This window comes from Caloenas nicobarica, chromosome Z (genome assembly GCF_036013445.1).
Source record: "Caloenas nicobarica isolate bCalNic1 chromosome Z, bCalNic1.hap1, whole genome shotgun sequence".
NCBI classification, from domain to species: Eukaryota; Metazoa; Chordata; class Aves; order Columbiformes; family Columbidae; genus Caloenas; species Caloenas nicobarica.
Window position 1 is genome coordinate 23,833,625 of NC_088284.1, and position 22,374 is coordinate 23,855,998.

Genomic DNA, 22,374 nt, shown 5'->3' on the forward strand with positions numbered 1-22,374 from the left:
CCTAATTGTTTTGTATTTAAAGATATTCTACGCTAGGTCTGACTTTGTGACGTAAGTGCAGTTAGTAAATTGCAAGTTTTAAGATGATGGGAGTCCTTTCTTCTCTGCACGTTAACTTGAGGGACAGGATACAACTATGTATAATAAATGCATTGTTTTGCTTTTATATTAAACAAATTACATTATCTTTTCTTTCAGTACATACTCTGCAGATGTGACAATAACCATAACATAACCAAGAATGCTGATTCTTTTTCTGATGCACTGACTGGAAAACTGGGAAAAAAGAAGGAAATTTTATAGTTGCAGGGGGCTGCTCTTGCATGTAGACTGGAAGAGTAGAAAGACAAGTATGTGCATTTCAGTGCATTCTAACTCTTCTTGGCAAGATCTTGCAGAAGCTCATGCATGTGTGCAACTTCACTCACTGAACAGTTCTGCTGGCTAAGTGGGACTGCTTAAGTGAGTAGTTACTTATCTGAGTGCACTGTTGTCAGATTGGGCCCATTATAGGTTTTTCAGCAACATTGTTCTGCATGGAATGGCTTAATGTTCTCAGAGACAAGAAGCTTTCAGAATCCCATTTTAGTGGAGCGATGCTGTCTTCCTCCACAAACGAAAGAAATCTAAGACAGTGCTAGGACCTCATTCCACACAAATTCATCAAAATGAAGCTTTCATCATAGTCGTGTTCTCCAAGAATTTGGCTTTCCATGAAATACAATAAGAGAGGAGGTAAGATTCAGCTGCTTTGACTTCCAAAGCTTTTATAAACATTAAGTGCATGATAAAGTATGAAGTTGCAAGGTGGAGCAAGTGAAGTAGTGACATATGATACAGCAGCCCTCTCCTCCCTGTTCGTAAGCCTATGTTATGGGTATTTAATAGAAATACAGCTGAATTAACTGTAATGTCTATCATACAACATGGCAACCTGCCGAAGTACTCCATACTTTACACATTAGCTAACAAGGGATCTCCTTAAGCCACTGAGTTGTTTTAATTTAACAGAAGATTTATCCTCAGGTTTATCTGGATTTATGTAAAACAACCCAAGAACCAAAACGTGGTTCTCCACCAAGCAAAGCAAGTCAGAGAGTTTCCTCCAACACTTACATAACAGAGCTTGCTTTCTCAGCATGCTGCTACAGTGGGATGCAGTCACTTGAGAGTTACAATGCAATATATTGTGATTTACTACAGTAACTTCAAGTTGAGATTGCACAGGCAAGGAAAACCGAATAAAGGTTACATTTCTAGCACTGGCAGCCAAAAATACATTACCAGAAGCACGCTATTACTTAAAGCATAATTAGTGCTACAGAAAAGCTCTAAACTACAGCCATGGAAACAGCCATATGGCTTTTACTTTGAATTTTTTTTTTTTTTTAAATGACAATGAAATGCGTGTGAGGTCTGTGCGAAGCCAGCCCCAGATGTTTACAATGGAGCGAGCGGCGGTATAGCGGCGCGGCGGCGGCGGCACCCGCATCGCCTCACCGCGGGCGGCTGCGCGCCCGCGCACCTCCGCTCAGCGCCCGCCGGGCACCCCCAGGGCGGGGAGCAAACCTGGGCAGAACCCCACCCCGAAGAAAACTGCCCCCTGTCCCGGGGTAGGGAGGAGGGAGCGCGGAGCAGACACCGCTTGTGCGGCGCGGTGAGAGGACCCTGTGTGTGCGCGGGGGAAAATCGATGTATTGTTTCAATATAGCGTTCTCGTCAAGGCGCTTTAATGACAGGGGATAATGATTTTCAGATTTGGGAGACAATGCCCCGTCCCGTCCCGCCGTCCCCCGCCCCCCCAAACTCGGCACCACGTCCTTACAAATCTTTCTAATTTGCTCTTCTGCCGGGGAAAGAAACAAACTGTGCCCGGCGAAGCCATTTACGAAACAAATGTAACAAGAGAGATTTGCAGATACGGGCTGGCGGTGTCCGGGGTCCCGGAGGAGCCACCCCACCTCTGCCGCGCTCCCCCTCCCCGTGTCTCCCCAGACAGAGGCTCCGGCTGTCCGGGCCGGGACTGCCGCGGCCGGGGCGCTCGGGGGGCGGCAGCCGCTGCCCGGCGGCGCGGCAGCTGAGCGGTACTTACTGAAGGGGCAGTTCTCCTTCTTGGTGCCGCTGACCTTGCCGTTCTTCTCAATCTTGAGAAAGTACTTGTTGTAAGAGTAGAGCTTCCTCTTGCGCACGTCTCCTTGGAGGTGATTGTAGCTCCGCACGTGTCTCCCCGCACTGGAAGGAGAGGAGAAGGACGAGGGGAAGGAGGAGGATGATGAAGAAGAAGAGTTGGTGGCCTCCGGGGACAGCATGTCCTGGCCGAGGTCATGGCAGGTGACAGGCACAGAAGACACCAAGAAGAGCAGCAGCAAGCAGCAACAAGGCAGGTGGGAAAAGGCTGAGGCACCATTTGTCAGTATCCATTTGCACATTGTACTGAAACTCTGGGCGCTGGAAAATGTCTTATCAAATGAAACATACTGGAAGGGTAAAACCTGGTAAAAGGCAAGTGGAGAGCCGGTGGTTGCTGCTTCTGGTTAGATCCCTCTGAGCTCTGATCTGGCCTGAAGTAAGTGCACCAACATCCATAACTCAGGGGACAAATCGCCTCAGAAGTTGCTGCCTTTTAATCCTTCGAGTCCTCCCTCAGAAAAAAGAGCTGTTGGTTTTTTTTGGGGGGGTTGCTGTGGTTAATCCTCTTTTTCTTTTCCCCACCCCACCCCTCCCCACATACACACACACTCCCCAACCTGGTTTGAGACTTCCCAGTAGTTATTTTGTTCTCCTCCTCACTCCTTTCTTCACCATCTTAGATGCAGAAAGGTCTGAAAAATAGATGACAGCAAAATGAACAACAACAAAAATAAATAACAACCAGTGGAAAGGGGTACTGGGAGGGATTTTTCACACATACCCCTTTACACACATACACACAAGCACTCACACTTTGTGGCTTTGCACCTTCTTCTGATCCCCACCCCTTGCCTTTTTGCAAGTCCCAAACCAGTTGCACAACTCGTCCTTTCTCACTGACAACCCCAGAGGAGGCAGTTTCTTTGTTTTGCTTTGAATTCTCCAGAACAGTATTAAAAAAAAAATCGAGAGAGAGAGAGAGAAAGAGAGAGAGGGAAAAATCCCAACTTGTTCCCCCCCCCCCGCCCCTTTCTTTCCTTTCCCTCCCCCTTTGGTTGTAAACAGGTTGGAAGCTGTAGCCTAAATGTCAGCGATTACAAGTCAGAGGTGGGATGTGCCTCTGGTGGTCAACCCTTATTTGCAGGGGGTCAAGCAGCGGTGGGACATCTGAAACCCTTTCGCAGTTGCAGCGAGCGGTGCCTGCTGCGGAGGGAGCCCCGGGAGCTGCCCTCGCTTCCTCCTGGGCTGCGGCGGCAGCAGCCGCCGCCGCCTTCGGCTCGCTGCTAATTGCTCCTAAAGCACTCTTCTCCTCGGAGAGCCGGCCACCAGCACGGCTTGGAGGCTCACGCTTTACTAATTTCCCTGTCTTCCAGTCTGAACCAATCCCCTCTGGGGAGGCTTCCCTCCCCCTTTACTTCACCTCCGCCCCCCCCCCCCCCCCCCCCCCCCCCGAAAAGAAACTTGTTTTCTAGCGGAGGATTTTATTTTATTTTTTTGGCAGTGAAGTGCTTGAGAAAGCCACCTGGAGCTTGTTGCCTGCGAGATCCCCCCCCTCCCCCCCGCTGGAGGAGGGGTTGGGTGGAGGGGTTGGAAAGAAGTGTATACTGCAGGCAGACCCTGGAAAAGCAGATTATATGCTGGTCAGAGAGAGTAAAAAGGGAAGAGACATAATTAGCTCCTTTTCCTTCTTCTTTGCCAGCTTCCATGGGAGGTCTTTCTCCCTTCTTTAATGAATCACTGATTTCTGACTTCCGTTGCTGAAATGAAAAGTTCACACTTTAGCCTGTTCTTCCTTTTAAGGCACTCAAGATTTATTGTGTCTCTTTCTCCACCCTCACCCTCCTTGTCTCAAAAGAAATCAGGGCCCTAAATGACCATTTTCTAATTGCTAACATGAGTCATTTACTGAATCACGCATCTGACTTCAAAGCAAAAGGGTCTTTATTTGGATTGCAAAGGTTTCCCCATAAAATCTGAGTGTTTCGCTGTCTTTAAAAAAAAAGGAAAAAAAAGAAAAAAAACCCAAGGCAGTTTCCTCTGCCAGAAAGAAACAAATTTTCCATTTTCAAGGCTATTTTAAAGCAATTTTTCAAGCTATTATTTTCCTGGAGGGGTATATGTTGCTGGTTTTTCCTTTGATCCCATCTCTCCTAATGGATTTGTCATTTCACATACTGAATGTTATGACAGATTCATATTTCTAGCCTATCACTGAACCGTCGACTTTCCCAGTAATTAATAGGCATCTCCTATATGATGTAGTATCTTTTAACAGGAAAATAAGGGATCAGGGACTGACAGGATATCGGCAGCATGCAAGACATTAATTTTTGGTGCTGTATTTATTATTGTAAAATAACTTTTGTTATGCAAGTAGGTGGAACATTCACTAAGAAAATGGAGTAGCAGTGAAGAGAAGCAGTACAGAAACACAGTGAGTAGCTCAATATGTAAACCCAGGACTTTTTTTGAAATAGAGGTAGTTTGACAATGCAGATCAGTGGAATGCAATGGAAAACCACCTATACAATTACGTTTGGAGTAAATCTTAAACAGCAGAAAATGCAAAAAAATAACAAATAGTTCTAAAATTAGACCAATTCATTAGATTAGGAAGTTAAATATATTGTTAGCTTCACAACAGAAATTAGAAATGATTTTCCCCAATTATGGCATTTATTCTGGAGAGAGTCAGCTCCTAAATTTATGTGTTCAGCTTCTGGGACTGACATTTAAACAGCCTTAAAAACGAAACCGTTTAATCTCAGAATCAATATGTTTTATGATGTTGTTTATGGTACTTCAGAGTATTTATTCTGCATGTATTTGCACTGAGTGCAAAGCGTTTGAGAAATTTTTTGGTGAATCTGATTAAGGCTTTCTTTTTGTGGCAACTAATAATAACAATAATTTAAAAAAAGATAAATAAGGCAAAAATGAAAAGCAAAAGCCTACTTTTTGGTGAATGCCTGCCAGCTTACATGTATGTCTATAAAGCTGATGTCAATGCTTGTTTGCTGTCTAGATTGTGAAGGGTACAACACATTATTTCTAAAATTGAAGTTATTTTGATTCCAGCAGCTTAAATAATAAATAATTACTATAATGTCTTAAAATAATGCATTTGAAGAAAACTTTCAGTTTTTCTCTTTTTCCTGTCAAAGGCTGGAAAATACAATGAGTTGCCCTTTTAGGATCTCTGGTGGCAGGAGAAAATAGTAGTTTGGGAGTCAAACAGATATATTTAACCCCTACTCATTAAAAAAAAAATAGGTAGTGTCTTGAATTTACTCAAGAAGAGTTTTGCTTAGACCTGTTTCTAGATTGTGATTTGCTTTATGTTGGTTGTAAGCTCTCGTGGTTAAGAATGAACCCCACATGTACAGAATTTCATAATAAATCTGCTTTCTGGCAGGTGCAATATTCAACGCAGTACTTAAAACTACTACAACGCATAGCGTCCTTTTCTATCCTGTGTGATGACAGGGAGGGCATTTACAAAACAGAGCCCAAATGAAAAGCTGACATAGCTTTTTAGACTATATCTCATTCTTTTTTCTACTTTTTGTATAGCCTTTCTTTTATAGCACAGTTGAATCCCTAAATACCCCCCTACTTTGTATTGTCAGGTCACCTCTTAGGTTAGCCTGAGAAAGCCTGAGAAAAGTTCCACAGGAAAGATGCACTATTTAACGGAATTCAATCTGTCCCAATAGATTTGAATCACTAACATAAATGTATGAATGTAGATTATATCTCTGTAATGAGGCCTGAATCATTCTCAGTTACTTCAAAGGACTGAAATTCAACCTTCCTTTTTAGCAGCAACAATCAGACCTTAATGGGTTCCTTTATTAATTGTTCCATTGCTAAGCCTGAAAAGCAGCTACCTTCAGTACAGGTCTTAGACTAGAAATGGTACCTGCTGCTTCTATAACAGTGTTTCTGTTTTGCCTTTTACCACTCTTAAGATCCTGTGAAAAGTTTCCTGTGCTGCAGTTTTATAAATGCTGAATTAAACTGACCCATCCAGAATGAAATAAAGAAAACTCTGTATAAAAAAATGTGCAAAAGGTAGAAAATATATTTTAAGAATGTGCTTTTCAGGCTGTTCTCTTTCCCAAGAATGTTCAGGGAAATGAATTGCACGGGTGAATTTTAATGAAAAATAATCTAAACAAAATATTATTTTTATACTTGTAGCAATAGTTTATGTCATGATTTTGTCTTTTGATTGGCAAGGAAGGATGTTTTGAGGGGTTGTCTTTTTTTTTCTTTTCTTTTCCTTGTTGCATAGATGGCTTGAATCAGAGAAGGGATATTTTAAGGTAGTTGGAATAGATTTTACCTTGCATGATTTCACTTAGGCAAGACATTATATCTTCTGATGTTGTAAATAAGTTCTGTCTATGCCTTTGAGTGTTAATATAAGCAGCTCACTCTTGGATGTCACCAGCATCTCAGCTGGGATTGCTAGATAGCAATTATGAACATTTACGGCTTACAGTATGATGAGAGGTGCACATGCATCTTCTGATCATGGGACCCAATTCTGTTTCTATTCAAGGTGTTGGGAAATTTGCCAATGATTTCATTGAGAGAGATTTGGGCCAGAAATGTCAATCCAGAAAGACAGTTCTGCCAGAAATGAGGTGAGAAATGCCATTGATGGCACAGATGCCTCTGTCCGTATGTCATTTCCGAACTGCAGAACTTGGCAGTGTTGTAAAACACTAATCTTAGTTATAAAGAAAAGTCAGTGGCACATAGTGTCCACAATTACCAATGAGCAACAAGACAAGCTGCTTTGTTTGAGATGCAGTGCTACTTGCTGAAATCTTCACATTGTGGAGTTCATGCCCACCAACAACAGGGACTGAAGGCCCTCACATTTTATAAAAATAAAGTATGCTTTAAAGCTTGAGAAAGAAAAATTCATCATTACAGTTGTTTTCTTCTGAGAAATATGCAAAATCACCATCACTGTATTTATTTCCCACTATTTCATGTACCTCCATGTCATTTAAAAAGTGTCAAAATACTAATATCATTCCAGTTTTACATATAGAATGAGGTTTAAAATAAGCCCTTAGGTTGTCAAAGGTCAAGAGTGAAGGTGGCATAACTCATCTGTGTGTATGAAGCTGGAATAAGACATATAAAATCAGAATACTGTTTTAGCTGTCTGTAGTGGGATTTGGTAGTGTGTGGAGCATACTCTTTGACTTCTGTGTGCACACTTGTTTCCAACTAAGTATCCAAAACTAGAGAAGAACTTGAGCAGAGTTTAGCAGAGGTTAATAAGATGCTTGTTTCAGCATTTCTTTTTTATTTCAAAATGACCAGCATTGCTAGGTCAGACACAACAACAGATACATGCAAAATGAGTCTGTGACAACCAAAATGTAGTTCAGCTAGAGCTGGTTCAACCCACTCTACAGAGTCAGTAGTGAGAGTGGCCAAGTGCCCTGCCCAGGCTGAGGCTATAGCCCTCAGGAGGAGTTAGATGGTACTCTGAGATCTGGTGAAAGAACCAGGAGCTGGCTGGCCTAGCAATGCCACTGGTGATAAATAATGATTAGCTGCAATATACCCTATTTTATGTTTTTATTTTAAGAAAAAGAATCAAAATATTTCAGGTTTTAGAATTGCACAGGTCAACTTTTTGTGAACAGACATATAACTTGTGGGAACAGGCAGGATTTACCCCATTACCTAAACTAGTAGTATGTGTTTCTCTCTCACTGATGTACTGGCAAAACTGTCTGAATGCTGTGCTTCAAGCAGACAATTAAGAAAATTGTTTATTCTTCTTGAAATGCTAATTATGGCTATTCTCTTACAATATGTTTATAGTTATGTCTGACAAAGAAATTAGAAAGAGAGGTATGACATTTGCAAATATCTGTATGATTTTTGTTTGATAAATGCAGCTATTAAAAAAAGAAGAAAAGAAGAAGAAAAAAAATCCGTTCTATGGAGGTCAGCTAGAGTAGACTACAGAACTCCAGACATTGAGCTGTGGTGCCATAAATAGCTATGTGCAAGGGTTGGACACTGACTGTGTTTAGTAATGGTCTGCTGGCAGCCAGTTTTGCATACTTTGGGGCACAAAAATAATTAAAAAGGCAATATTTTCGAGGACTTACTTTAATCTTAGAGCATTTGTTTTTCTTTCTCATTTCATCCAGAACTACCATGAATGCAGGCCACTTAAAGACTCCTATAAATACAAAAGATTGCGAACAAAACTGTCAGGAACTGCCAGTCAGGACTTTGCAGATTCTTTTTTTCCCCACTCAGTCTCATCTAAGTCTACATTTTCCATGGGGAAACCTACCAGGACTCTGAGGAAATACTTTGTATGTTCTGATATACCCTCACTCCACATAAACCTATACATCTGTGGGTTTTCTTGTAACAGATAATGCTGATGGTAATGGTTTTGTTTGTTTGTTTGTTTTTTCCCATAGTGGTTATTCTAATTTTTTATACAAGGTCTCTTGAAGAAAAACTGATCGTTCCCAGGATCCAAACCTTCAGCTGAAACTAGATGTTAGCTTATTTGTGACATTGAAGATCCCACTCCTTGAAGGAACTTTCCAGAAATAGAGATAATTCGGTACTTAAATATCATCTTTGTATCTTTGAAATATATCTATAAATTTACTAGAAAAGGTCTTTGTGTGGCATGTAATGGAGGCAAAACCAAAAAAGTTATACAAGCTTTTTCATGAACAGAGTTGTGTATCCTGAAAGGTGCTAACTGTCCAGTACTCTTCCTGCATCCAACCAAGATCCTTTTTAAAAAGGCAGCAAAGCCAAACCAAAACTGCAGCTCTGCTAGGCTCCATCCGTCTTGAGTGCTACTGGAAGGGAGTGAAGAAGTTACTTCTAGGCATTGCTTGTGGAGCTATTTGAAACAGAGCTGACAGCTAGGAACATCAGCCCAACAGCTGAAGACGCTTGCCGCGCCGCAGGCAGCCAGGGTAGCCAGCTGGGCTCCCTCTGAGCTAGTTAATAGCTCACACATTGCAGAGGGAGCTCACACATTGCCTCTCCTTTGTCCGTTAATTTGTAGCAGTCAGTGGGATTACTTCTGTGAGTAAGCACCTCTCAGCGTGAGGAAGGGTGATGGAAGGGAGCCCTTTGCTCGCAGGGAAGTGCAGGGCAGGGCTGGGTGGCAAGGGACAGTTCCGCGTGCCTTCTGCTGAGCGGCAGTGCTGGAGCTGCTGCGAGCCAGGCTGGGCACCTGTCAGCCTTCCCACCTGTGGCATCATCTGGGAGAGACGTGGCACGCTATCTCTTACAGGGTACGTTCCACCTGTGTTTCCACAGGAGTGCAGTGCAGGGTTGCGTGCCACCTTTCCTAAGAACATACCTTTTCACGTATATGTAACAAACGTGTCTCATCAAAGATGCCACGAAGACAAAAAACGAATGTGGAGTCATCTCAAATATACGGGATTTTTTTCCTAAGCACTTCATAATTTAGGGCATGCTGCTAGTCTTAATAGTCTTATTAGGAAGAACACCGTGACTCTGATGTAATTGCCCAGCTAGATACACTCTTCTTATTATTTAGTCCTGGATTTCAGAAAGAACAGCTAGGGTCCACTGCTGTGCTAGAGTCTGTATCAAAGAATGAGTCCCTCAAAGTCAGCGTATTGCTGAGCTGTGATCTTTTTAAAGATGATTTTCTTCTGTTATAGGGTACTCTCCAGTTGCTGATTATGGTTTTGAAATGCAGCTTAATTAGTTCTATATTTATTAGCAGATTTTTTAGCTTTTTATTGAGATCAAAACATAAAGGATAACAATATGGTATCTTCTTTCTAGCATTATTGAAAATCTTTACAGTATGCTAAAGATTTAAGCAACTCTCTGAAAAGCAGTCATCCATTCTGTGTGGCTTAAAGAGATTATTTTTCTTTAGAGCATATGGGTAACAACTGGCCACAGAGATCCAAATTGTTGCAGATTTTGACCATGTTACCAGTTACTGATGAGAATGATTAGCATCTATATGCCAGATTCAGTAAACCTGACATCACATTTCATGTATCCTACATGCAGTTAAAAGCAAGGAACTCTGAAAATGACACACATTGTTTTTTGCATGCTAACAATTGGTAAAATACCTTACTTGGCTATTTCTAAATACTAAAAATAATGCTGCCATTTTTTTTTTTTTCCGGTGCGGCTCAGGGATATGTAGCCCTTACGTCAGGCCAAAATTTGCCAAACCAAGAGATATTACTGATCATAACAAGCAGTGGAAGCCTGTGTATTTGGTATAAGATCACCCTGAGCAGTTTTCAAAAGCATACAAGAGTGTCTTGCACCCAAAGAATGGAGGGAGGAAGCCAAAGAAGGAGGGACACCTCCATTTCTTTCTCTTCTACTCTGCTTGTGATACTGCTTTTCCTCTGGTATTCCTTCCAGCCCTGATTCACTAAGCTATCCTATTCATGTGATTACTGGGAAAATGATATAAATTTGGAGCCCTTTTTTGTGTATCAGAATGGCAGAAATATAAACAACAAAGAGCAAGTTACTCAGTTGTGGCAAAAGCTGTCAGTTGTCTGTGGAAAAGCACTACTTAATACAAAATGATGTCTAAGCAGAGGAGAGCATATGGAAAGGCCAAATAGATAGGCTGACCTACAATATCCACAGATGATGCAGGGGTAAAAATATTTGCTTAATTTTTGAGTCATTCAACACTAATGCTTTTAATGTCATCTGAACTTTTGTGAGTCTGTTGTATTACACAACATAATACAAACGATTTAACAAAAAGATGGTGACACTTGCTTCAGCCTGCCACAGGTCAGCTTCGCTTATTGGCGCTTGTGTCAGGCATAGACCAAAATGAAGAAAACTCTTCAATACATTAACAGTTAGTTCTATAATTTCTTTAGTTAGTTAGCTAGCTAGCTAGTGAGTTAGTAGAGTGGTAGGTAAATGCTCCCTACAAAGAACTCTAGGCATGAGAGATAGCTAGTTAGATTCATGGTTACTGAATGGTGATTAGTCAGAAAAAAAAATTAAAAGCATTTACAAATAATGTATTAACTCAGATCGTACCATTTAGTGACCAAACAGTCTTTCTGGTCCTGGCTCCCTATGGACATGCATTCAAATTTGTTAACAAATCACATCACCAGGTAAGCAACCACAAGCCAGCTCTCTGAGGAGAGGGGGATGAGGGAAATAAATGCTTTTTTCTCTACAGTTAGCATTAAAAGGTGCTTCTCCAGAAGTCTAAGACTTGGAGCTTATGCACAGCTCCACTGGACAAGATGGTCCCTGGTGGTCTTCAGAAGAAATATCCTTCCATTCTCTTGCAAATGGTTAGTGTCCTCAAACAGGAGCTAGGGAAAAGCCATACATCCTCCGAAATGGAAACTCGTCCTTGAACATCTGTTCAGAAATGCACAGTATTGTGGACTTTGAAAACAGCCTATCCTGTACCTGACATGGAACATCTGCAGAGAAGTGATGGCTGGGATGTTGTCTCCCCAGTTTTTTGTTTGATGGCTGACGTGTAGATCTCCTTTCTGAAGACTGAATAAACTGTGGGTAGGGAGTGGCCTGGCACCAAGAATGACTATGTCCGGCCTGGACTTCTGACAAAAGCAAATCAATCAACGTCAGCTAATGTGTAAAAAGTATTGTCCTCTACAACAAGAGCAAATGTGCAAGTCACACATATGAAGCGACAACGACTGAGGTTAATGTCAGGGAAATAAATGCAAGTCAGCTCAGCAAATCAGGCCATATAAAATGCTATCCATAAATAAGACCCTCTAATCTACTGGGCTTGGTCCTACAGAACTTAGAGCCCTTTGCTAGCTGTCTAGACAATTTCTTATATATGTGCTTAAGCACTTGCATATTCCAATAAACTTCAATATGACAGCATGTGTGTTCAAATCTACGTGTGTGTTTAAGTGCTCTTAGGGGAGGATTATTCAACTTTTCCTACTCAGACTTTTGGCTGACTTACAGAAAGTTCCTCAGGTGTGGAATTCTTCTTATAGAAATCTAGGTATCAGGAACAAGATTGTCAAGATTCTAAGGGATTAAAAAATACTCAAATTGTGCAAAGAAAAGCTATATTTCATTGCACCATTTCAAGTCTGAAAGATACCAGCATTTTCATAACTGGAAAGAACAGTACCAAAGCAGCTGTTACGTATCCTCTCAGGAGAAGGTCATTATATGAAAACAATGTTCAGTGCTTTTGATGAGCATTACAAGGAACCAGCAGGTTGTATGATCTTTTTCATGGGAAGTTTCAAAAGTAGGTTAGAAAGAAATTGGTTAGGTTGTTCTAGGTGGATGTGATCTGATGCAGGGATCAATTTAGATGATCGCTGGATTATTTTCCTATAGTTTTCATAATTTTGAAGAAATCAAATATGTCTTGATGAAAAGTTTAACAAAACGCTTGCATTACTAAGTGACATCTCCTGCAAAACTACAGCGTAAGCAAGAACAGAGCAAGCTCTCTCATCGTTTCACAATAATTTATTTTCCATTTCTTTTTATGAGGATACTCTCTCTCTCAAACTCTAATTCTGCAAAACATAGAGAATAAACAGGACTCAAATTTCAGTTGATTCTGGGCAGCTGAATTCAACAGATTCTATGTGGTTTTCCTGCACTGACCAAATTACAGAAAATACATCAAGGCGTGGCAATTCTAGAAATTCCCTGGAAATATCCAGTATAGAGTAAGGAATTAATGCTCATTCAGTGTTTGCTGGGTTTTTTTAATTCTTCCTATATTTTTTCCAGTGTACTATATTCATGTCACATATGCACACCCACTAGGAGTTTGATTTACTGGTTTGTTTTACACAGTACACTGAATACCTGTCAGACGATATGACTATTTGGTCACATGTGAGTGAAAAAATCAATAGCATAGCAGCGAAAGGCTTCTACTTGTATTTATAATCCTTGTCTTTTGTGGTTGGTTGGTTGGTTGTTTGCTTTTTAGCTATGCTATGCATTCATATAGAGGGTTTGCTCTTTGGTTAAAAAATAAAAAAAATAAAACAATCATAACAGTCCATTAGATGCTAGGATACAAATTTCCCCTAGATTAAAAATGACATTTTCTTTAAGTACTGTGTTTTTATGATAATAATTGCTGGGTGATTTTGATTTAGAAAGACAAGTGAACAACATTTAAAGTGTTCAAGACTCACTGTCGCATTACTGTAACATATGAATAACTTTGCTTGTTAAGTGAACATTTGTAACCAATTAGTCTGAAGAATGCATCCTTACAGCTGAGCAAAAGAGGACCTCTTCAGCTACCCTTGTTCTGCTGTCTTGGATATTGGTCTGCTATGGCAGTGGTAAGTAGAACCTGTATGTGCATGTGCTTGGTGCACCAAGGTATTTAACTGCAGGTGGTCAGGGCAGAGAATAGGTAGACTGAATTCCTTTTACTCCTCTGGTGCTGAGTTAGAAGAAGAAATCTTTTGCTGGTGATATTTTCAGCCTTCATAGAAGGGGAGGAAAAAAGTCATGAGAGGCTATCTGACTCAGAAGGGCTGCTTCTGTCATGATGCTGTTTATTGCACTCTTACTCAAGTCTACATTAACAATCCAGGTCCTGTAAATGGTCCTAGACCAATTCTGCAGGCTGTTTACTTCTGGAGCTCCTGCTGGTTTTGAATTTTCTCAAAAATTTAACTGTGTTAATTGTGTTAAAAATTTAACTGTGTAAATATTCGATCAGTTTGAAGCAGTCTTGTTGTTGTCTTTTATTGAGCCATATTTTGTGGTATTTTCTGTGTAGATAAAAGATGTGAAAAATAGGAAACTATGCCAAGAATCACACCCTCAGATAGCTGGCATTCAAACAAATAATTAAATAATAAAACTCAGGAAGTTGTAATTTATACTGTGACAAATCCTGACTGAATCAACCTCTTCTGGAATGTGTGCACATACACACACCCTCACCCCTTGTCCCTTCCACTGACAGTTTTTCACAACATTCTTGAAATTCGCTGTAATAAATATGACAGTGGGTTAAGGTACTAAGTACCTGAACTAGACATGGACAGTGTTTGACTCGTGTCAGTTTAGTTACTGATTATGACTTTACATGACTCTCAGAATGTCATTTCTTTCTGGTAAGTGCAAGATATCTAAAACATTCTTCCTACATATTTTTATGTATGAGTTACAAGGTGCAATCTGAATTGAAACACTGTCAGAACTGCCAAACATTGGTGGGTGTCTGGAGACATCATCGTGTCCACAAGTGAGCTCCTGTTTCTGTGCAATATAACTAGGACAATATGTCCATAGTAAAGGTTTTCCACGCTGTCATTTTCATCATCACAATCCCTAAGTATCAGATGCTTGGTGGTTCTAGAAGAACTTACAGCCTATTGTATCTAGGTTGTTGTCTGTATACCTAAAAGAAAACATTTTGCCCCGGTTACCACTCTGCTGTAAACCTAGATGCCTTCTGCTACTTTGAATTTATAGACACTTCAGGTAAATCTTCTTCGTTCAAATGAGGTAGCAATCAGTACTTTGAAACAGAGGTGAAAGCACAAGTGGCGATCACTTTCATCCACAGGTTCTTAATAATGTGATGGGACTTTTCAGTTAAAATCCTTCTGCCTGAAGAGGATTTAGGTCCATATCTCCAGTCCAACAAAGTGATCGATCCATTTAAAGTGAAATAATGTCTCTTCTTACTCAATTCTAATGTCATTTTTCCACTTTGTGTGCACTCGTGTCTAGAGTAGCACTGTGTCCTAGGGTTAAAGCTTTCCTCTTAAAATAAAGATCTAGGTTCCAGTCATTGCTCCGTGGTATGCTTTTGTGTTTTATGGCTGCCTAATGCAAAAATAAATAAGGAGTAGTTCAACCTGGCATTGAAATTCAAGCCTTTCTTCTCACAGGTATGATTGTTAACAGTCACTGGGTTGAATCCCTTATGGAAATAAGCAGATTTAGTTTCAGTATTCCAGCAGGACATGCACCTACACCATGATATAATGTGTACACTAGGGCTCAGAGTTGCTTGGTCCTGTCAAGTTTTAGGTGCTTAAGTGCTTTTTTACACACTGGAAGATAATCTGTAGTTGCAAGAGCACCTTTGTTAAAGCCTGAGGCCCCTATGAACTTTAAATAATCTCTGAGCAAAGGTTTTCAAAAGTTCAGTTGATTAGGTGTGTTAGTGCCTTAAACTCTATTCTGGATACTGCAGATAGCCCTGGGTTGATATTATTTGTGGGACAGATTATATCCCACATGCCCAAACTATATTTTGCCTTCAAAAAGGATAAGACCAAAGTAAAATAAGATAACAATATAATTTGACTATGAGAGTGTTACCAAGAGACCTCAAACTACTTTTCAGAAGAAGTCCACATTACATTCTACAAAATTCAGGTAAAAGCTATGGAAGTGACTTGCTGAAGGCAACTGAGAAGACCAATAGCAGAGTTAAGAGCCAACACTTCAGAATATGAGTCTATTACTCCATCTATGCAGCAAATTCTTTCTTCCCATTTAGTGTCCACCTATTTTGGATTGTAAAATTGCTGAGAAAATAAGATTTTGCTCATCTGCTTATTTATTCACTTGCTATTTTGCTCATCTGACGTAGTTTAAAATTCTAAGAAATAAACCATTGAATTTGATTCTATATTTCTTAAGTATTTCTTTCTTTTAAAATTACTACCAGTTTTGTAGCCCTGTAGCTTTGTATATGGTAGGTTTTCTTTAAAATATGGAATAAAATTTACAGCAGTTATTGATAAAGAGTCTATTTTTTTCATAAACACTAGATCGAGGAATAACTGTTATGGCTATCAGATCCATCTTGCATTCTAATGTATGCTACAGAAAGTTCCTCATTCTGTGTCTATCTTCCACACAATTCCTGCAGCTCACACTATAACTTGTGGCTAAAAGTAACTTTCAAGAAGCCTCCAACAGTGAATTCTAGTCAAGACTGTCAGGAGGAACAAGCTCTGAGTATGACATCCACTGACTTATGGACTAGAAATTCACCAATCTGCACAATAACCTTACTCCCAAAAAAATCAAAATGGAAACAATGAAAACATGTTCCAGTTACATAAAAGTGAAGCAATTGGTGTCTAAGTTCAGGACATTTATTTTTAGCTGAAATGTTGAAACTTTTATGTTTTATTTTCTCCTCTTACAGTATTTTCAAGATTTTAAACTTTTCCATCAGTTAGAAAGAACAAAAACATAGCTTAATTTGTGTTCATAACCAACAGATGCATTCAGAAATAGATTTTCTCTCTCTTTCCCATTTGTGTCATGACAAATTAGCTTTTAGCTCTGATGAAAGAAAAATGAGTTTTGTGAAACTTATAGAATGCTGTAGTTTTTCTTCATTGAAACTAAAGATAGCAGAACTGATTATGTTGTAAATTTGTCGTAGAATATCAAAGCTGTGGAAAATATTAGTGCCATATAAAATGAGGGCTGACATTTCCACATCACTGGTCTTTGTGTTAGTCAGAATGGAATGGAAGAAGAAGACATTGCAGTGAATCAGATCTTACAGTGCCAAATTTTTCATATGCCATTTCCTCTAGAAAAACATACTTGCTTCATTTTTGTGGAAAAAAAAATAAGTGGACATGTATAGGCTTATGGGTTGTCCTGGAAGTTTGAGATGTTAGACTTGATTTTTATTTTCTTTCCATGAAAACCTTAGCGAGGAAATTTCTAAACAGTGAAGACAAGACCAAATAGCCAGTCTGTCTTTATTTAAAGTTGCCTGTTGATGTAGGATTAAATGTCAGCAAATATTAGAAATAAAAAGACTATTTCGAGAAAAAAAGCACCCTGCATTAATTCCTTTCTAATGCTTTTGGCTGCCATATCCCAACATGTCCCAGGTAGGTGCTGCTGTCATAACCTTCAAGATTTAGGTTCACACACTGAAAGAAACCCTACTCATATACACAAGGCTCTTTATAATTCTTGAGCAAAAGGTCTATCACATCAGCTGGAAAAAGGTCTCTGTTAGTATCAGTTTTTTTCTGGATCACACTTAGAGTATGTTAATTTGAGGTTGTGTGTAAGTCTTTGCAATAACAGTGACCACAATGTGGTATCCCAGTCTGTTGTTAGTTGTTGCAGTAATGTAGCCCTGTTGGGAAGTTTTGACTGTGCCAATCTCAAGATTTCAGAGGGTTTCCGCTGTATGGCTGGCCTGCCATACTATTGGCCAAGGTCCCCTGTAGCTGAAAGAACAGTAGCCACAGAAAAGGCATTGACAGAGAATCTGAAAGATTTGGAAAGGAATTTGTTGTGAAGAATGGCTATTTTTACCCTCCTTCTGTCTTGTGGGTAGTTGATGACAGATCAATTACCAAGAACTTTAGTAGAGAGGAAGAATCTCTTTCTTGCTTGAAGATTGTCCAAGATATTACAATATACTAAAAGTTGCATATCCATATAATAAATGGTAGGTTTTGTTCCACAGAGGGACCTACATTTCCTGGGCAATTGTCCTTTTAAGTACTATCCAAGGCGTCAGCTCTGCACATCTTTGATGCAGGACTGTTTTTAAGGAAACCTGAGACCACACTAATGGGCAGCACTTTTAGAACAGCACTTGTCATCTTTGGAGAGATTCAGGATACCAGAGGTTGGGAGCACCACAGCATATTCTCTTTCACTATTGGTTCTGTGCTGACAGTGTGGGACACATTTTTTTATTGCTTGTTAGAAATACTACCCAACTTTCATTGCCATGCTGGCACAGTTTGGGTTGGGAGAGCCATGCGAGCTTGACTCTCTCATTCTAGGAAAGTAGCAGAGGTAATTGTGCAACCGGCTATGACATTGGTGTCACTATTGTCCAGAAGAGTCCCTTAAGAGTCCCTGCTGTAATTGATGGCTATGTGTTTTCTTTTATGTCTCTGTAGATAACAAGAAGAATTGTTCTAGTGTCTGAAACCTATTACTGGTTTAAAATACACTAAATCAATCTCTTTACTAAGTTTGTTTATAGCAATATACCTTAAGTCACAAAGTGTTCAATAAAAGTGGATTCAACTAGAAAGGATTGGCAGTTTTGAGAATTCATCTTTAACTGAATGGCTGCTGCTCACTGTACAGACACAAATTTCCTTTCAAGTTTTTTTTTCCTTAAAATCCAACTTTAACATGAAGGGGCAATTTGCCTTATTGTAGTCCAAGTGGGATTTCCTACTTAAGGAGACTGTTTTTTCTTTCTAGACAAATGAATAACAAGACAGTACCAACACAAAAGCCAGTTGAAAAACATCACACGCATGGAGCTTACTGAGTCACTATAAGTCTTTTTTGATCTTTCAGCATGGACCTCTGAACCCAACAAAATAAACAACCCAGATTATGTCCTAATTGCTCCTAGTGAGCAGAGCTGCAACACCTGGGTGTGTGGTTTCCCTTTATAAATTAAAAGGTCAAGCTAGCCCCTCCTCCCTTTAGGAAAACATCCTGTGCCTATGCTCTTGATGGCCTCAGGCAGCTAATCAGTTTTGTGCTGGGGGGTTAGTTCTGTGTAGGGGTGTCTAGTTTGAGTGTATTTTCCCTCTCCGTATTTTATTCTCTGCTTCTGGTTTTCTTTGGAAACATTCTTACTATCTAAACACCAAAGAGATGACTCTGAGCAAATATGTGTCCTGTCATATCAAGCCCTGAGCTCTGCAGGGATATGATGAGTCTTCTGTATAAACTGATGTGATCTGCATAAATAGCTGTATGAGTGTATGTAAGGTAGCTTGCCTCCCTAAGTCTATAAGCAGATACTCACCCAGTGAAGATGAATTCCCAACCACACCAGCCCGCCTTAACAGAAATAAAATAAAAAGGGAAAATGAAAGTTTTTAAATTAGAACACAAGAAGAAGATAAGATACTAACTAGCATTTAAACAGAAGGTTGAAGAGAGTGTGGAAATTAAACATTCTCTGGGTTAACCACCTCATTGAATTTTCTTTCTAGCAAGTTTGAAATAAGCAACTGAGGGCAGAAGGGAGCTCTGTAAAACATCTGCCTTGTCTCCGTTCCCACATTTCCTTTGGATTGCCTTTCAAAGTGCATGTTGTTCCTTTCTGTTGGTAGGTCTAAAGTTAGGGTGATTGTACTGGGAAACACATGGCATGCTGCCACCATTTGTATATTTTTTTATAAAGGTAAAAACACTTTATCAGACTATAGTGTTGACAGTTTGCTTTTCCACTACTCTATGTAAAACATGCTGTCATTTTAAAGGTACTACAGACATTATATTCAAAAAATAACTATTCTTACAGAGTAGCATTTCTCTCTAGGAAAAATAAATAATCAAACAGTTCAAGTCCTGACATGGAAAATGAGAATATAATGGATATGTATTTAGTGTTTGTATCTAACTCAGCTGAGTGCTGTGCCACAGTTGAAGCTCACAAAACCTTATGTAATATCAGCTTAATAAGCAGACAATAATAAAGTGAAGCTTTTGACTGATAAAAGGTACTTTTTGCTTGAAAGAAAATCGGCTAAATAAGTATCTACATACAGCACTTTTCTACTGGGACTTCTAACAGAACAATGATTTTGAGATACAGGTGACTTTACAGCAGCTGCTGAACAGTTACTTTGATGTAACTTAGTTTATTTTTTAACATGTAATCCAGATGCAGAATGTTACATTAAGCTGTCTATAGATTGGTTTGTTTTGTACGTGTTTCTGTGGGGACAAAATTTGCTGGTAGGTCTGTCACAATCTGGACACATAGGTTATCTGAGTGGGGTCACTGGGCATCTTGACTTGGTGGGGTTAGTTTTGCTCTAGGGGTATTTGTGTAAATCTTTGCACTCTATTTTTGTTTCTACTCCAAGAAAACTTAGCTGAGGTGGGTGAAGAATTCTATTTCATGAAGAGCATGATCTAGGGTATTGCAAGATGTATTTTAAATTTACAGTCCGAGATCAATGAAACTTTTCTCAGGGAATATCCACACAAAAATGCCCAGAAACAGGAGAAAACAGTGGCAGATGACATCTGTTTGAGTTGCCAAGGCATTAATAATTTTTCACAATGTAACAGTTCTTCAGGGTCTTTCAACTGAAAGATTCATAATCTAATTATCATGCCTGTGATATAATTAATTCCTCTGTTTTTTTGCAATACAGAAATTATTCATAGCTATGGGGCAAAAGTGTGTACCTATATCTCTATCTATACAATGTATTGTGCCAAGGGGCTGCTGTGGCTGAGCTTGTAAAAATAACCCATGTCACTTCTCTTTCTCTGAGCTCCTTATGCTACAGTGTCTTCCCATCCTTGTTTTCACTCAAGTTCTTTCTAAAGGCTTGCTCGTAACAATGACGATAATTAATGACTGTGTTTCAAGGCTTCCCAGTACATCCTGTCATTTCAGAGCCTGTCTTCTATACTGTAGGCTCTAAGAGAGAGTATTTGTTTTCATGTTTTGTCTTATGCAATGCCAAGCAATTCATTCTGTTCAACAAACAATAAAAGTGGGTGAAATTTTGCTCACTGTTATACTTTTGCAAATCTTAAGCCTTTTAACTCCATATAGAGAGGAGCAAATGAATGTATTTCATGTGCATTGATACATATCAATATTTAACAGTGTAAAGCAGAAATGTTAGATTTCAGAATGGGGTATTCATTTATTAAGCCATGTAAAGCAGATGTTTCTCTTTACTGGCATAACCAAATATTTTCTTTGGTCATCTAAATCATTCTATGTATTTCATATTGCTTCAGGAAGAAACTGTTCCTTGCTGTTCCTTCTTCCCATCTTTATCACAATTTCACACAATCCATGTATTATAACCCAACATGGCATGAATAAATGCAGCCCTCTTCTCCCCAGTCTCAGTTTAGCTCTTTCAAAGGCTAAGGAGTTTTTTCTGACACTTTTATTGTCCAGATGGTTTGTGACGTGTACAGATGTTATATTTGGTAATACACTGATTATCAAAACATGTCCTGTTGCTCACTTGAGGGTTACGACTTGATGCATAGACCTATTACAAAGATTGATAGTCTTAATAAATGCTAACTTACCAATTCTGTAAGTGCACAGGGATTTTGTTGTTGTTGAGTTTTTTTTTTTTTTAAAGATGCTAGATGGCACTGCTAGTCCAGGCTTTATTTTGAACAGCTGTGTTTCATAAAGCTAATTCTGCAAGTTACAAAAAGGGCATGTAAGGTATTACTTAAACTTGACAGCTAACACATTCTGAGAAATATACACCATGATGCATACAATAATGTTTCCACTGTAGAAGTATTCAGGTTTAGGTCTATAACTGCACTTAAAATTGTTGTACAAATATCCTTGCATTTGCATTTTGTCCTCTATGTTTCTTCTTCACATGCCACCTCATTTCATAGTTGTTGAGTTATGATAGCATGGAACTTGTTACATATTTTAATTTTTTATTCAAAATGTTGGTTATATACTTTAAATACTTTTTAAATTTTAAGAATTAAAGATTCAACAATGGAAAAAATACACATTTTTGTTTACTGCAAACATTTATTTCCTAGACATTATGCCACCCGTGTTGAAAGTCATAAAGTAATTATTTCGCAGTTCCACAGGATATTTAAATATCTGTGTAACCATAGTGCTCTCCATTTTCTTCATTCACTTTAACTTCTTAATCAATGGTTTAGCTTTCTTTTATAGAAGTTAGGGATTCAATGGCATTATCTGCTTACAGGTGAGGGTTTCATTTTAGAAAAATACATTTTACACCTAAAAAATGAGTGGAGGGAACCAAAAAGGCAATCTTTCCAGTAACATGCAAAGTTGCTCCTGCTGCATAAAGATTTGTGACTTTAAAAAGTTTATACAATGTTATTGACTATTCATTCTCTGTTTAGTTAGTATCAAATTCCCTTCTTTTGTTTATTGTGCAGTAAGCTTACAAAGAAACTGCAAATTCTCAGCCTTTTGGGCAGACAGTTGGATACCGTGTCTAAGCGTTCAGAGCAACCAAACGGAACCTGCACCGTTCTGACCACTGGCTGGGTCACTGGCTGGGGCATAAAGACTCACCTGAGTAACTTGAGAAATCCCTTCAATCTTCCCTTTTGATTTGCCTTTCACAGGCCAGTACTTTTTATTTCTTCTCATCTGTCTGCTATCATGTTAACAAGCAAAGGAGAATCTCAGCAGTTCATTGACAGCATAATAAAATGGGA

General features: G+C 39.3%; 1 protein-coding gene across 4 annotated transcripts in view; it reads right to left on the reverse strand.

The window, feature by feature from the left end:
• The window catches only part of FGF10 (fibroblast growth factor 10), a 119,082-nt gene that overhangs the window by 62,581 nt on the left and 34,127 nt on the right, over nucleotides 1–22,374 (reverse strand). The window contains exons 1-3 of one of the 4 annotated variants that reach the window (XM_065656392.1): nucleotides 3,229–3,452; nucleotides 2,748–2,822; nucleotides 2,093–2,656 (exon numbers count right to left, since the gene is read on the reverse strand). In XM_065656392.1, coding sequence (XP_065512464.1) covers nucleotides 2,093–2,429 — 337 coding nt within the window. In that variant the 5' untranslated portion in view covers nucleotides 2,430–2,656; nucleotides 2,748–2,822; nucleotides 3,229–3,452. Of the gene's footprint in view, nucleotides 1–2,092; nucleotides 2,657–2,747; nucleotides 3,069–3,228; nucleotides 3,453–22,374 lie in introns of those variants that run through there. The other 3 variants (XM_065656395.1, XM_065656394.1, XM_065656391.1) reach the window with 3 other exon arrangements.